Genomic DNA, 13,254 nt, shown 5'->3' with positions numbered 1-13,254 from the left:
AGCCCCTGTGTACACAGGGAGGCACAGCCCTATGCCTGTCACCCACGTGCACGGGGACACGCCTTGCACACGCACACCGGCATGGTCACAGACACCTCCGACGTGTGCACACACCCCCGCACCCAGCGCCCACACACACAAACTCGCCCACACACCCACGGACACTGGCACACACCCAGCCCCCCCCGCGACCCACACCCCTGCACACAGACACCCACGCACGGGTGGGCACGGACACTCCCACACCTCCCACTCCCGCCCACGGACACATGCATATAACCCACGCTCGCGGCCCGGCACGCACACGGACACGCACACCCCCGCAGGCGGGCAGGGACACGGCCCCACAACCCCTGCACACGGACACCCCCGCCGCGCCGCTCCCCGCACCCACCCGGGGGCGGACGCGCCGCCCCCCCGCGCCCTCCTCCCCGCGCAGCCCAGGCGCGGGGCGGGCAGCGCCGGGCAGCAGCGGGCAGGAACGGGCAGGAGCGGGCAGCGCCGGGCAGCAGCGGACAGGAACGGGCAGCAGCGGGCAGGAGCGGGCAGCGCCGGGCAGCAGCGGCGGGGGACGCAGCCGCCCGGAGCGCACACGACGGCCGGTGCGGGCGGGGGCCCCGGCGCGCCCGGAGGGGTTACCGGCGCCGCCACCGTGCGCCGGCCGCTGGGGACCGGGAACGGAGCAGCGGGCAGCGCCCGCGGGCGCGACGCGGAGAACGGGGCGGCAGGTAACGGGCCAGGGGGCAGGGGGGCGGCGGGCGCCTCCCCCCCGCACCTCGGACAGCGGTCGGCGGCAGCGGGGGGGCACGGGGGGCGCCTGCCCGGGGTCTCCGGGACCCCCGTTCTCCCCCCGGTGTCTCCGCAGGGGACGAGGCTGCAGCCGGGCTGGGACCCTCCGGCGGCCCCGCGGACCGGGAGCGCACCCGGCGAGGTGCGGAGGTGAGCGCCCTCGGGGGGGCAACTTTAAGCCGATCTGCGGGCTCCCCGAGGGGAGGGGGCCGTGGGCGGCCCAGGGCACGGCTCCGGGGCGGGGGGACGCCTCTGAGGGGGCGATGTCCCCGGCGCCGGGACTTTCAGCCGCCCCAGAGCTGTGGGACCCCCCGGGCGCGAAGGGCAGAGCCGCTTGCGTCCACCACGGGGGGCTGCGGGAGAGACCCGAGGGGCACAGGCAGGCTCAGGAGTGCCCCTCGCGGGTGGGGTGCTGTGGGGAAGGGCTGGGCACGGCCCGAGGAGCAGAGCCGGCTGCTTACAGCGGGGGCAGGCAGCAAAGGGCAAGGGGAGCGCGGGGCAAGCAGGCGGCAGGGCCCTGGGCACGCCGGCCGAGGGTCTGTTTCTGCGCCTCTTTCTGCTTCCGTGGTGCTGGGCATCTGCCAGTCCCTCCAGCGCAGCTCTGAGCCCCTACCCCTGCCTCGTGCACGGAGCCCACCGGGTCTCAGCTGCAGGGGATGGGTGTCGTTCCTCAAGGACACAGGCAGCCGGGCCATGAGCCGCTCGGGCTGCGTATCGTGGCGTGGAGCCACGCGCAGGAGCCTTACCTGGCCAAATTTCCCGCAGCCGGCCCACGCCAGGCAGTGGCAGGGGAGCACTTGCCAGCAGAGACGGTGCCTGTTGATCCTCCCGAGCCAGTCCTGCTGCGGAGACTGCTGCGGGGGACGCTGCTCTGGCAGCACGCTCCCACACAAGTGGCTCGCACCACCATTAAGCAGCGTGGGGTTACAGACAGCCTGACCGCAGCTGCTTAACGTTTCCTTCAGCAGCGAGGAAGCGATGATCGTGGCTCCAGCCCAGGAAGCCATGGGAGATGCTCACGCTGTCTCCAGTAGGCTCTGCGCTACAGCCCAAGGGACCTAGAAGACGTGGTGGAAACCGGCTCGGCGTCAGGACCGTTCCGATTTCTCTGGCGCTCGGGGAAATCAGCTGCATCCAGGCAAATGTCAGCATGTCTCCGGGGGAAGCAGAGCTGGAAAAGAGCAAGGCAAGATGAAGGGACGCGCATTGCCAGGGAGCAGCAAGAGCAGAGCGGCTCCGCCAGGGGAGATGAGCCATAAGCCGAGGGTGACCACCGCACAGGCTGGGGCGAGACCCCATCAGCCGGGCAGGGCCGCGTCAGTGCCAGGTCCCACCAACAGTGGTCAGCAGGCCAGGGCAAGGTGGCAAGTCAGGTCCCAGGTCAATGAGGAAGGTCTGAAGAGCAAGGCTGGTCTGACGGGCACCTTCAGGGCTTGAACCAGGACTGGGGGTCTGGGCCAGCATTTAAATAGAGCCCCCAGCCCAGGGGCAGAGGGAGGGGGCTGGGGGCGAGTCTCAGACAAGGCTAGTCAGGGCAATTACGGGCAACGGGTGCACGCGGGACCCTGGCAGCCAAGTCCTCTGGCACAGCTAGAACAGAGGAAGGCCAGAGGCTCCACGGCCGATAGAGGGAAATACAGTACCTCCTAAAGATGGGATTATCGAGGGGGGCCAATGCAGTAAAGTAAATGCATGGCCCGGCTGTCAGAAGGCAGGGCCGAGGCATGTCCCAGCTGGCAGAGATCAGCTTTCCCCCAGGAGACCCCCGAGGAGGGCAAGCCTTTCCTCCTGCTGCCGCTCACCTGCCGTGCACCCCAGACGCCCTGCGGGCAGCTGGAGACCCTGCATGCAGGTGGCTGTGGAGCTGCTCTCGGGTGGGGGGGGTGGCTTTGGGGGGCTCCTACTGCCACAGGGTGGGGTGGATGTGGTCAAAGAGGCAGTAGGATGCGGAGCAGTGCCAAAATTGTGACCCCCGGAAGGGCAGAGCAGGGGCAAGAACCAGGGCTGAGGAGCAAGCCTCACCTCTCCATGGTTCTTTCCACAGCGGCCGGCCGACGCTGTCTTTGCCCACCAGTAAGCAGCGGACAGTGCCATGGATGAGGTGACGGAGCTGGAGATGGGGGGGAACTTGCTCCTGAAGGCAGTGTGGCTTGGCCGGCTCCGGCTGACCCGGCTGCTGCTGGAAGGGGGGGCTTACATCAACGAGAGCAATGAGAAAGGGGAGACCGCCCTGATGGTGGCCTGCATCACCAAGCACGTCGACCAGCAGAGCATTAACAAGGCCAAGATGGTGAAGTACCTGCTGGACAACAGAGCCGACCCCAACATCCAGGACAAGTCTGGGAAAACAGCCCTCATGCACGCCTGCATCCATGGCGCCGGGGGGGACGTGGTGTCCCTGCTGCTGGAGAACGGGGCAGACCCCAGCCTGGAGGACCACTCAGGAGCCTCAGCTCTGGTCCACGCCATCAATGCCGACGACAAGGACGTGCTGCAGCACCTCCTGAATGCCTGCAAGGCCAAGGGGAAGGAGGTGATCATTATCACCATGGACAAATCGGCCTCTGGCATCAAGACCACCAAGCAGTACCTGAACGTTCCCCCCTCGCTGGAGTTCAAGGAGAGGGACCCCCCCCCGGCGTGCACAGCACCCTCCAGTGCCCACCTGAAAACTCCTGTCTCGGCACCTTCCCCTGCTGAGGAGAGTGGCGTCTTTGGCCAGCACCCATCGCACCCTGGGGATGGCCCCTCTGCCCGGGCTGCTGACGAGCCCCCCTCCCCGGGCCAGAGAGCCGGCGCGGCCAGGAGAGCCCGCCTGCCCCAGCTGAAGCGGCTGCGGTCAGAGCCGTGGGGTCTGGTCGCACCCTCGGCGCTGGCGGCCTCCGCGCACCGCGACGACACGCGGGTCTGCATGGACGACGAGGTGATCATGGGCATCGGCGACCTCTTGCTCTCCAAAAAGGCTCCCCTTGCTCGGAGCGGCAGCAGCAAGAGCAAGGACCCCTCTCTCTTCCCCCCAGTGGACGAGGAGGCTCTGAGGACACCGCCAGCCCCGGGGCCGCTGGCGAGGAAAGCAGCCTACGAGAAGAGCCAGGCCGCCCACCAGCGCCTGCCCCGAAGGAGCACGGTCCCCGAAGAGCTGGAGAGCGTCGGCCCCGCTGCCGCCGGCTCGGCCGCGGCAGTGGATGCGCTGCAGTGGCGGAGGCTGGGCGCCGAGCACTACGACTGCAACCCCCAGCTCTCCGGCATCCCCAGCCCGGCCGAGGCGGGGAAGGTGCCGCCGGAGAGGAGGAAGCTCAGCGGGTCCCACCTGGCCTTGCTGGACGGCTCGCGGGAGTCCCTGGACGGCTCCGCCGGCACGTCGCCTGGGACTGTCCGGCACCGACCGCCCGGCTTGCTGGAGAGGCGCGGGTCCGGGACCCTGCTGCTGGACCACATCTCCCACACAAGGCCGGGATATCTGCCCCCCCTGAACGTGAACCCCAACCCCCCGATCCCTGACATCGGCTCCAACAGCAAAACCTCCTCCCCGCTTGCTGCTGGCTTGAAGTCCCTGGTACCCATCGCTCCCAGCTCGCCCAGACGGGGCGACTTGAGAGCCAAAAGGAAGCTTCTCCGGAGACACTCCATGCAAGCGGAGCAGATGCGGCAGCTCTCCGATTTTGAGGAAATAGCAGCCCAGTAGCCATGTCACCATTTTCTTCCCGGGAAGTTCACCAAACCAGTGCTCGCCCTGCAGAAACGCGGCGGTTCCCGGAGGGGTCGCTCGGCCCGGGGGAAGCGCTGGCGGCCGCGGGGGTCAGACCTGTGCCCAGGGGCTGAATCGGGAGGTTCCTGCTCCCACTCACAAGAGCTGTAAGGAGAGGCTGGGCATCCAGCCCAAACTGCTGAAGTCTCTCTTGCACTGTCCACTCACTTCTGGATTGATCGACTCCCTGAGAGATCGATCCCAGACCATCTGAGACCGTCAGGCTTCGCACGAAGGCTCCTGCCTGCAGTTCACTTATTCCTCATTATTTACAATCCGCTTTTCTTCCATCCCGCTCGTCCTGACACAGAAACCGACCTGGAGCCCCACACCAGTGAGCTGTGGGGCTGATGTGTTTGTGAAGTGCCTACCGGGAAGGAAAGGAGCTTAACGCTGCGCGGGGATGGAAGAGCAGAAGTACCCCCCCCTCGCAGCTGATGTATCGGTACCCTCACTGTGCTGGAGAGGGAGACAGTTCTCCACCTTGCAGGTTTCCAAGCGCTTTGAAACTCCAGAGGCTGAGCCAACCCCGTTACCGCTGCAACCCGGTGCCTGCAGCGGGCCCGGGTCGGGAACGGGTTTGTTTCTGTCTCTGAAGCGACCGAGGTTCAGGGGCACTTCCCACCACACCGACCAATTCCAAGCACTGAATTCCTGGGCGTGGAGCGCTCCCAGCTTGTCTGCGCGGGAAGCTTCTGCCACAGGTCGGGGAGCAAGGGCACTGAGTTGCCAAGAATGGCACACGGTGAGCACCAGGGGTTCATCCCAGCAGGGGAAAGCTGCAGGCGCCGCGCCGCAGCCAGAGCCCCTCTCTCCTGCCGACCCCGCTGCAGCAACAGTCCTTTGGGGCCGAAGCAGAGCTGAGCGACGGCGGGTGGCTGCACGCAGGCAGGAGGAGCGGGCAGCCGCGGGAAGGGTCTGCGTGGCGTTGGTGTTTGCAGCAGCTCTCTGCGCAGCGCCGTCCTGACGCAGCGTGAGTCCGAGCCAGCAAAGGTGACTGCATGGCTGGAGCTGGGGGTGCGACCGCGATTCCTTCCCGGTGCACAGGGACTGCGGCTCCCAGCCCTGCGGATGGGACAGGGTGCACAGGGACCCGTGCGGCACCCCGCAGCGCCGGCCCCCCCCGCTCCCACCCACGTGGCCCAGCGCCGGCCGGCGGTGGGGAGCGCTCCTCACCCCGCGCTCAGCTGGGACTGTGGGCTGGATGCGTGCCGTAGCTGCCGTCAGTCTGGCCAAACCCAGCGCACGGCGCTGGCTGCACAGAGGAGACCCGTCCCACAGCGCTGTGCCGCTGCCCCGGCGAGCATTCCGGATCCGCAGCCCGCCCCGAACGTTGTGCCACTCGTGTAAGCCCAAGCGAGAACAACTCCCGTGGGTTTATTCAATGAAGTCCCACGTGTCCTGACGCCCACTGCACAGGCAGCGCCGCTTTGACAAGCAGGTGGGAGCAGTCTCGCCCCGCCGGGGCTGATGCCGGATCCTGCCCTTGCCTCCGTCAGCCCAGCACATGCTTCCGTCCCTCCTTTCAAAACGGCTGGCAACAAGTTGCTGCCCGGCCACGAGCCGCTGCCCGGCCCGGGGCGGTAGCCGTTCTTCTCCAGGAAGAGAAGCAGTGCCGTGGTTTGGTTTTGACTGCGCAGGAATGTTCTGTGAAAATGCATTTTAGATGTAAATATGGTATTTAGGGCAAAGGTGGGCTTATATTTTTACAGCCTTAAAGTTTATACTTTCTGTGGGTCAAGTGTCTTATAGATTGAATTTCAGGCGTATTTTCCCTATAACAATGACATTTGTCTTATATTCTGAGTGTGGCATTTTAAATCCCGTAGCTCACCTTTTCCGTTCATTTCTAAATATTCCGCTACATCGCGCTGGGCCTTTTTTACGCAACTTTCGATGCTTTTAGCCAGCGATCGGAGGCAGCGGGGCCCGGGTCGCCCATTAAGGCGCTTCCTGCGTTCGGTGCGCTGGACCGGGGAACGTGAGCAGCGCTTCTCTGCCGGAATATTTTAATGCGTTTATTTAAACGAGGGCGCGTGCGTAGAGGTGTCAGCAGGCGCGGGGTGACGTCATGTAGCAGAATAGGCTTTTATATCGTCACCGCGTTAAAAAGCGCTCCGCCTTGGCGCCGGAGGCACCGCCGGCCACGCCCCGCGGCAGCTGCGGGGCGGGGCCGTGGCGGGGAGGCGGGGCCGCCCCCGCGGAAGCGCCGCCGGGGCGGGGCGGGCGCCACGTCAGACGGGGCGGGGCGCGGGGCGGGGCGGCGCGCGGGCCGGGATGCGGGCGCTGCTGCTGCTGCTGGCGCTGTGCGCGCCGCGGGCCGGCGGCACCGAGCTGACCTTCGAGCTGCCCGACAGCGCCCGGCAGTGCTTCCACCAGGAGCTGGAGCGCGGCCTCAGGTTCACGCTGGACTACCAGGTACTGCCCGCGCCCCTGCCCGTGTTGCCCGGGCCCGCAGAGCCCCGGGCGGGGCTGCACCTCTCCCCTGCGCCCCCCGGCTCCCCGCGTGCCGCACCGGGAGACGTTCCCGGCCCTGGCCCCGTGCCCGGCAGTGCCCGCCTCGGAGCCGGTATGGGGCCGCGCCCGCAGCGGCCACGGGAGCCCCAGGCCCGGGCCGCCAGGGCTGTCCCGCTGCCCAGGCAGCCCACCTGAGCCGCAGGTGCCGTGGGGCACAGCTTCCCCGGGGGCTCCCGCAGCCCTGGCCTCCGTCCCGTGGCCGTGGGCACGGCGCCCGTGCGCTGAGGGCGCGGCTGCGCACGCAGGCGTGGGCCAGGCAGAGCGGCTCCGTCCGCGCTCTCGCCACGTGCTTCGGCAGGTGCCGCCTGCGTCTCCGTGCGCAGGTGATCACCGGGGGACACTACGATGTGGACTGCCATGTGGAGGACCCCAACGGCAAGACGATCTACAAGGAGACCAAGAAGCAGTACGACAGCTTCCCGCACCGCACCGAAGTCAAGGGCGTCTACACCTTCTGCTTCAGCAACGAGTTCTCCACCTTCTCCCACAAAACTGTCTACTTCGACTTCCAGGTGGGCGATGAGCCACCGATCCTGCCCGACATGAGCAACCGCGTCACCGCCCTGACGCAGGTGGGTCACTGCATGCTGCCGCGGGAGGAAGGTCCTGCCGCAGCTCCCACTGGCGGCCAAACGGACCGACGGGGTGGCGGTTGAGGGCTGGTCCACGTTCCCCGCTGCCAAATGCAGAAGTGCCAACTGCCAACCAACCGCCCTACAGCGTGCAGGCCACGTCCTCTCCCCAGCAGCACGGGCAGAGAGGGACGGGGAGGGCTGCTCCAGGTCTGAACCTCCCCCGGCCTGAGCACCCAGTTTCCATCCCACACAAGGGAAGTGCAGCAAAGCTTTTCCATCCCTTGGCATGAGCCCACAGGGGTGGCTGTGCCCTGGGCCGAGACCCAGACCCTGCCCTTGGCCGCCAGTGCCTTGGCAGGGCTCTTGCTTGTGCCCTGGTTCTCACAGCAGCCTCCGTCCACCAGCTGGTCTCCAGTGTTGTCCCTTCGAGCAGAACCGCTCTCGGGTCAGGGCTGATGGAGACGCAGCAGCACAGGGTGCTGCTGTCTTGCTCTTTGGGTGCCCCAGCTCCCTCGGCCACGAGCCCCAGGCCCAGGCTGTGCGGTGTCGGGAGCAATGGAGCGCGCTTGTCTCCCCAGATGGAGTCGGCCTGCGTCACCATCCACGAGGCTCTGAACACGGTGATCGACTCCCAGACTCACTACCGCCTGCGGGAAGCGCAGGACCGGAGCAGAGCCGAAGACCTCAATGGCCGGGTCTCATACTGGTCTGTTGGAGAAACCCTCATCCTCTTTGTGGTCAGCGTTGGGCAAGTGATGCTGCTCAAAAGCTTCTTCACCGAGAAGAGGCCCAGCAGCAGCGGGGTCGGCACCTAGAGCTGCAGCCGTCCTGTGCCCGAACTGCGGGGGGAGCGGGCGGGCAGCGTTCTGCTGGGCCACACCGTGCCTCTGCTTTCCACCGGGTGCTGCCGTGGGGAGGTGGCTGGGGGGAGCAGGGGTGATGTGACACTGTGGAGCCAGGTGGAGAATGGTCACCCACGCACAGGTGTCCCCCGGCAAATCCCCCCAGCATTGCCTCCTGCTTTGCCTTCGCCTGCCCTGCCGCCCCGTCCGCTCGCCTGGCTGCTCTGTTCCCGCTTGCCAGCTCCACCGGGGAAGCGGGTGCGTGCGCTGGGGTTTGGCATCAATGCTCTGGCCCCTTGTCCCATGCCTGGCACACCTTCAGAGCCCGATGTGACTGCAAGGTGCAGGCCAGCACCCAGCAAGGCCACGCGCTGCCCACGCACACCCAGCGGCGCAGGGAGCTCTGCCCGGGCCGGCAAGGGGACGGGGCAGTGCCGACCCACCCAGCGCCCACCTCCCGAGCGCTCATGCACCAAGCCAAGTACTGTTAGCCCGGAGGAGGAGAGCTGCCCTGCGGGCTGCGGGCCCTGTGCCTGTGGGCAGAGGAAGGGTGAGCGCAGCTCCCCTTTTCTCCCTGGGGCCCGCAGGGCGCTCCCCGCCGCAGGGCTGAGGCCGGCAGCAGCGTCCCAGGAGCCGCTGGCTCTGAAAACGGAGAGAGGTTGCAGCAGGGGCTTTTTGCTTGATGACTTCCTTTGCTTTGCAAGCCCCCGTCCTCACAGCGAAGCATTTCCCAGGCCCTTCTCTGTCGCGGGAGCGAGCGGCGTGTCCCGTACGAGATGGTATTTTCATACTGGCATGAGGCCACACCTGGGGCCGGGGCTGTGCCCCGCAGACAGCGGGAGCGGGCACAGCTCTGTCCCAGCAGCAGTGAGGACGCGCCGGGCCCCTGGGACTGCGGTCCCATTCCCCGGAGCCCCACAGAGCAGAGGCCCCTGCAAGAACCCTGGGGCAACCAGCGTGCCAGCCACGGCCACCAGCCCTTGAGCAGGTGCAGGATCGCTCCTCCAGAGCCAGAGCAGCACCACCGGTGTTCTCCTTTGCCGCTTCGTAATAAACCCCTGCGACCGTGGTTCGCGCTGCCATTATTGGACACTGCTCCCGGGATGGACAGCCAGGTACGGCCACAGCCGCTGCCCAGATGGCTGTCCCTGCCTGCAACAGGCCCTGCCCGTCCCTGCCTCATCAGGCACTTGACCCCCCAGCACTCTGCAGAGCGGCTCGGCACCTGCTGTGGTGATGGCAGTCTCCCCCCAGCCCTCGGCAGAGCCCTATCCAAGAGGAGACGTTTTGGTGCATCCGGTTACCGCAGCCCTCCCCTGCTGCTTGCCTGCCTGCCTGCAGCCCGGCTGCACGCCGGCGGAGCGTGCACCGGCACAGCACCAGACGCCGGAGCCAGGGAGATCGCGGCGGCAGCAGCTCTCCCGGCTGTCCCCGGCCAGCTCGTGCGTGAGGCCGCGCTGTCAGCGGGGGCTTCCCCGGGGCTACAGGCAGATCCTGAGGCCTGGGTCCTGCCTGGCAGCGGGGACCGAAGGGGGCGAGGGAGCAAAGCGGGGAGCCCCAGGCAGACGCTGCCTAGAGTTGGCCTCTTCCTTCAGTCCTGGCTCCAGCAAACCCCAGCTCCGCCGGTAAGCCTTCCCGAGGCTGGGGGGGCTGCCAGGGCCGCCCCCATGAGCCTCCCTCGCCCCCGGCATTGCTCCCGGTGCTGCGAGGAGGGCTCAGGCCGGCTGCTCCGGTGCACAGGGGGAAAGTGAGGGGCCCAGGCACCCACAGCCCCTGCGAGGGGCCCGGAGCTGCAGCACCCTCCCCACCCCCTCACCCTCTCCTGGCCGCGTCAGCCGCGCCGGCTCCTGCAGCAGCGCTGGCCTTGGGGCAGTTGCCGTGCAGCCGGGAGCCGCCGGGCCCCCGTGCCTCGCAACGACCTTCGGCAGGAGCCAAGAGCTCCCGGTTCGAGCGGAGCCGCCGGCGGGGGCAAGGCTGCTTCCCGCCGCGCAGCACCCTGGGCCTGCTGCCAGCTCAGCCCCGCCAGCGGGGACCGGCCCCGCGCCTCACAGCGGCTCTGCCCTGCAGAGAGGGCAGTGCCCAGCCCTGGCCAACCTGTGGGGTGCCCTCGGAGCCGCCCCTCCCCGGGGGCGCTGGGACCACCCCACGGCTGGGCCAGGAGCAGCCGCCCCCGGGGCTCGGGGCTCGCACCCAGCCTGTGCCCAGCAGCGCTGGCGCTGGGGACCCCGGCCCCTGGCTGGGGACACAGGCAGCACAGGGGGTGGCCACCAGGACACTTTATTGCTGTGCCGGGCTCAGCTCCGGCAGCTGTGCAGGGCTTGGCAGGCGCAGAGAGGGGAGAGGGGACCCGGGGGCACCCACACCGACCCCACAGCCCGTAGAGGGGTTGGGAAAAGAGCGGCAGTGACCCCGTGCCCACCAGGCCCATCCTGCCCTCGCTGTCCTGCCGCCGGTCCCCTCCTGCCCACAGCCTCGGTGCCTGCTGAGCACCCCGGGGCGTCCCTGTGGGCGCGGGGCCGTGCCTGGCTCACAGGGAACTGCTCTGGCAGGAGCCGGCGCCAGCGGGCAGCCCCGGCCCGGCGGGCGCCTGCACCCCCGGGACGCCCCGCTTGGGCGGCAGGGAGGAGGCTGAGCAGCGGAAGGAGCTGGTGGCCGGGGAGGGCAGCGGGGGCTTGGGGCGGTGCCCGCAGGGGCAGCCCCAGCCCCTCCGCAAGGGGATGGTGAAGAGCCCGTAGGTGATGGGGTCCAAGCACGCATTGAGGAGGCCAAAGATGAAGAGGATGTGGGTGAGGGCCGGCGAGACCCTCTTCTGCATGGCCCGTGGGCAGAACCAGTACCACAGCCCCAGCAGGTAGTAGGGCGTCCAGCAGAGGATGAAGGAGGAGACGATGACCAGGCTCATCTTCAGCATGCGCAGCCGTGCCCGCGGGATGTTGTTCCTGGAGCACCGCAGTGACGCGTCCCGGGAGGAGACTGGGGAGGGCACGGCCCATGAGTGGGGGATGCTTTAGCAGCCTGGCTGGGACAGGGACCCCATGCCCTGAGGGGGGGCTGGGGGATCCTCACGGCCCCAGCCAGGGCTCCTCTGTGCTCTCTCCATCCCAGGGTCCCTGCAAAGCTCCCCAGCCATGAGGACACGGCAGCCTGGCGCCCGGGCACTCACAGAGGCTGGAGCCCATGCGCCGGGAGATCTCCAGGAGGATGCGTGCGTAGCAGCAGACCATGATGAGCAGCGGCAGCAGGAAGAGGCAGGCAAAGCCGAGCATGTTGTAGAGGGTCTCGTGCCAGGGCTGGGGGAAGCTGCCCCGCGTGGTGCACTGCGTGAAGTTGTGCGGGGCGCGGAGGGTGACCGTGCGGAAGAGGAACAGCTGGAGGCAGAGCAGAGGTGGGACGGCGGCCCCCTCCCCGGGGCCATGGGGTGATGGGGGCTCTGTGCCTCCCCAAGACTGAGCACCAGCGTCCTGAGCCAGGGTCCGCTGGAGCCTCAGGGCCAGACCCTGCCTGCGGGAGCGGGACCCGCAGTCGCCCTTGCGCCAACTCCGCTCCCCGCTGCCGGAGGGCTGGGGTACACAGCAGGGAGGGTGGCAGAGCTGTGTGGAGGGGGCACGCTGCCACAGCCCCTCCTTTGCTGCCCAGCTCAGCTGCCTCTCCTCCAAGCCCGCTCCATCCCCAGCCCGCAGGGCTCGCGGCAGCACCGGCCCGGGGAGCAACCCCAGCTGGGCAGCCTGGGAGCCGGCACGGGGCCAGGCAGGAGCCTGATGTGGGGCACGGGATGGAGAGGAGCCCTGGGGACGGGTACCTGTGGCACCGAGAGCCCCGCGCTGAGGAGCCAGGCGATGTAGAGCATGATGCGGTTCCTCCTCCGGGCGCGGGCGATGGCCAGCGGGCGCAGGATGGCAGCCTGCCGGTCCAGGCTGATGACGACGGTGACGAAGGCGGAGGCGTACATGGCCAGCAGCCGGAGGTACATGAGGAGGCGGCAGGCCAGGTCGCCCGCCCGCCACTGCAGCGTGATGTTCCAGACGGCGTCCAGCGGCATCACCGCCACCGTCACCAGCAGGTCGGCGGCGGCCAGGTGCAGCAGCAGCAGGCGGATGTGGGAGCGCCGGCCGCCCCGCCGGCCCCCCGCTGCCCGCAGCACCGCCAGGTTGCAGCCGGCGGAGAGGGTGAAGAGGGCGAAGGTGACGGCCACGCGGGCCTGGGCAGCGGGGGAGAAGGTGGGCAGCTGCAGGGGCTCCTCGCCGCCCTCGGCCTGGGGGTTCCAGGCGCAGCCCTGCTCGGCGGGGGGCAGGCTGCCGGGGGGCTCCGCACTGGCGTTCCCCACTGCAGGGTCTGGGTCCAGACGGCCCCTTCCTGCCGCAACAGGCAGACAGGCAGCCGCAGCCTGCCCGGAGGGGGCCCTGGCGTGGGGGCTCCGGGGGGACAGGTCACGCTCAGTGTAGGTCCCAGGGCCATGGTGCCCACACCACAACTCCCACCCCAGCTCACTGCGTTCCCATCTTCAGATGCTCTCAGCATCCCCCCGGCTCTGCCAGAGCCCCCAGCAGCCCCCAGAGCCCCCCCATACCCCATAGGGCTATGGGGCTCCTTGGCACCAAGCAGGGCCGAGGGAAACAGTCCCAGCTGACCCCAACCCACCACCTACCCCCGGCCATTCCCGCCTCCCATCCATCCCCCACCCCAGCGCATCCCTCGTGGTCCTGCATGGGGACGGAGACCCTCCCAGCCCAACGCCGGAGCCTCCAGGGCACCAGGTGCCCCGCTCCCCCCCCCCACCTCACCT

General features: G+C 68.4%; 3 protein-coding genes across 3 annotated transcripts; 2 read left to right on the top strand and 1 right to left on the bottom strand.

The window, feature by feature from the left end:
• Positions 1-2,881: 2,881 nt before the first annotated feature.
• Positions 2,882-4,474, top strand: ANKRD34C (ankyrin repeat domain 34C; the record flags this gene model as incomplete). The annotated part of the gene is made up of 1 exon (XM_082005146.1): positions 2,882-4,474. One exon carries the CDS (start codon positions 2,882-2,884, stop codon positions 4,472-4,474), a length of 1,593 nt encoding a protein of 530 aa, XP_081861272.1.
• Positions 4,475-4,940: 466 nt separating this feature from the next.
• Positions 4,941-8,468, top strand: LOC309409003 (transmembrane emp24 domain-containing protein 3-like; the record flags this gene model as incomplete). The annotated part of the gene is made up of 5 exons (XM_082005043.1): positions 4,941-4,982; positions 5,096-5,282; positions 6,672-6,955; positions 7,378-7,626; positions 8,208-8,468. The coding sequence occupies 5 exons, from the start codon at positions 4,941-4,943 to the stop codon at positions 8,442-8,444; spliced, it is 999 nt and encodes a 332-aa protein (XP_081861169.1). The 3' UTR covers positions 8,445-8,468.
• Positions 8,469-10,894: 2,426 nt separating this feature from the next.
• On the bottom strand, positions 10,895-12,989 carry LOC309409002 (gonadotropin-releasing hormone II receptor-like; the record flags this gene model as incomplete). The annotated part of the gene is made up of 4 exons (XM_082005042.1): positions 10,895-11,444; positions 11,635-11,839; positions 12,271-12,855; positions 12,960-12,989. 4 exons carry the CDS (start codon positions 12,987-12,989, stop codon positions 10,999-11,001), a joined length of 1,266 nt encoding a protein of 421 aa, XP_081861168.1. The 3' UTR covers positions 10,895-10,998.
• Between the last annotated feature and the right edge of the window lie 265 nt (positions 12,990-13,254).

This window comes from Phaethon aethereus (assembly GCF_964289735.1).
Source record: "Phaethon aethereus genome assembly, chromosome: 12".
Classification (NCBI taxonomy): Eukaryota; Metazoa; Chordata; class Aves; order Phaethontiformes; family Phaethontidae; genus Phaethon; species Phaethon aethereus.
This window is presented reverse-complemented; position numbering and strand designations above follow the sequence as displayed.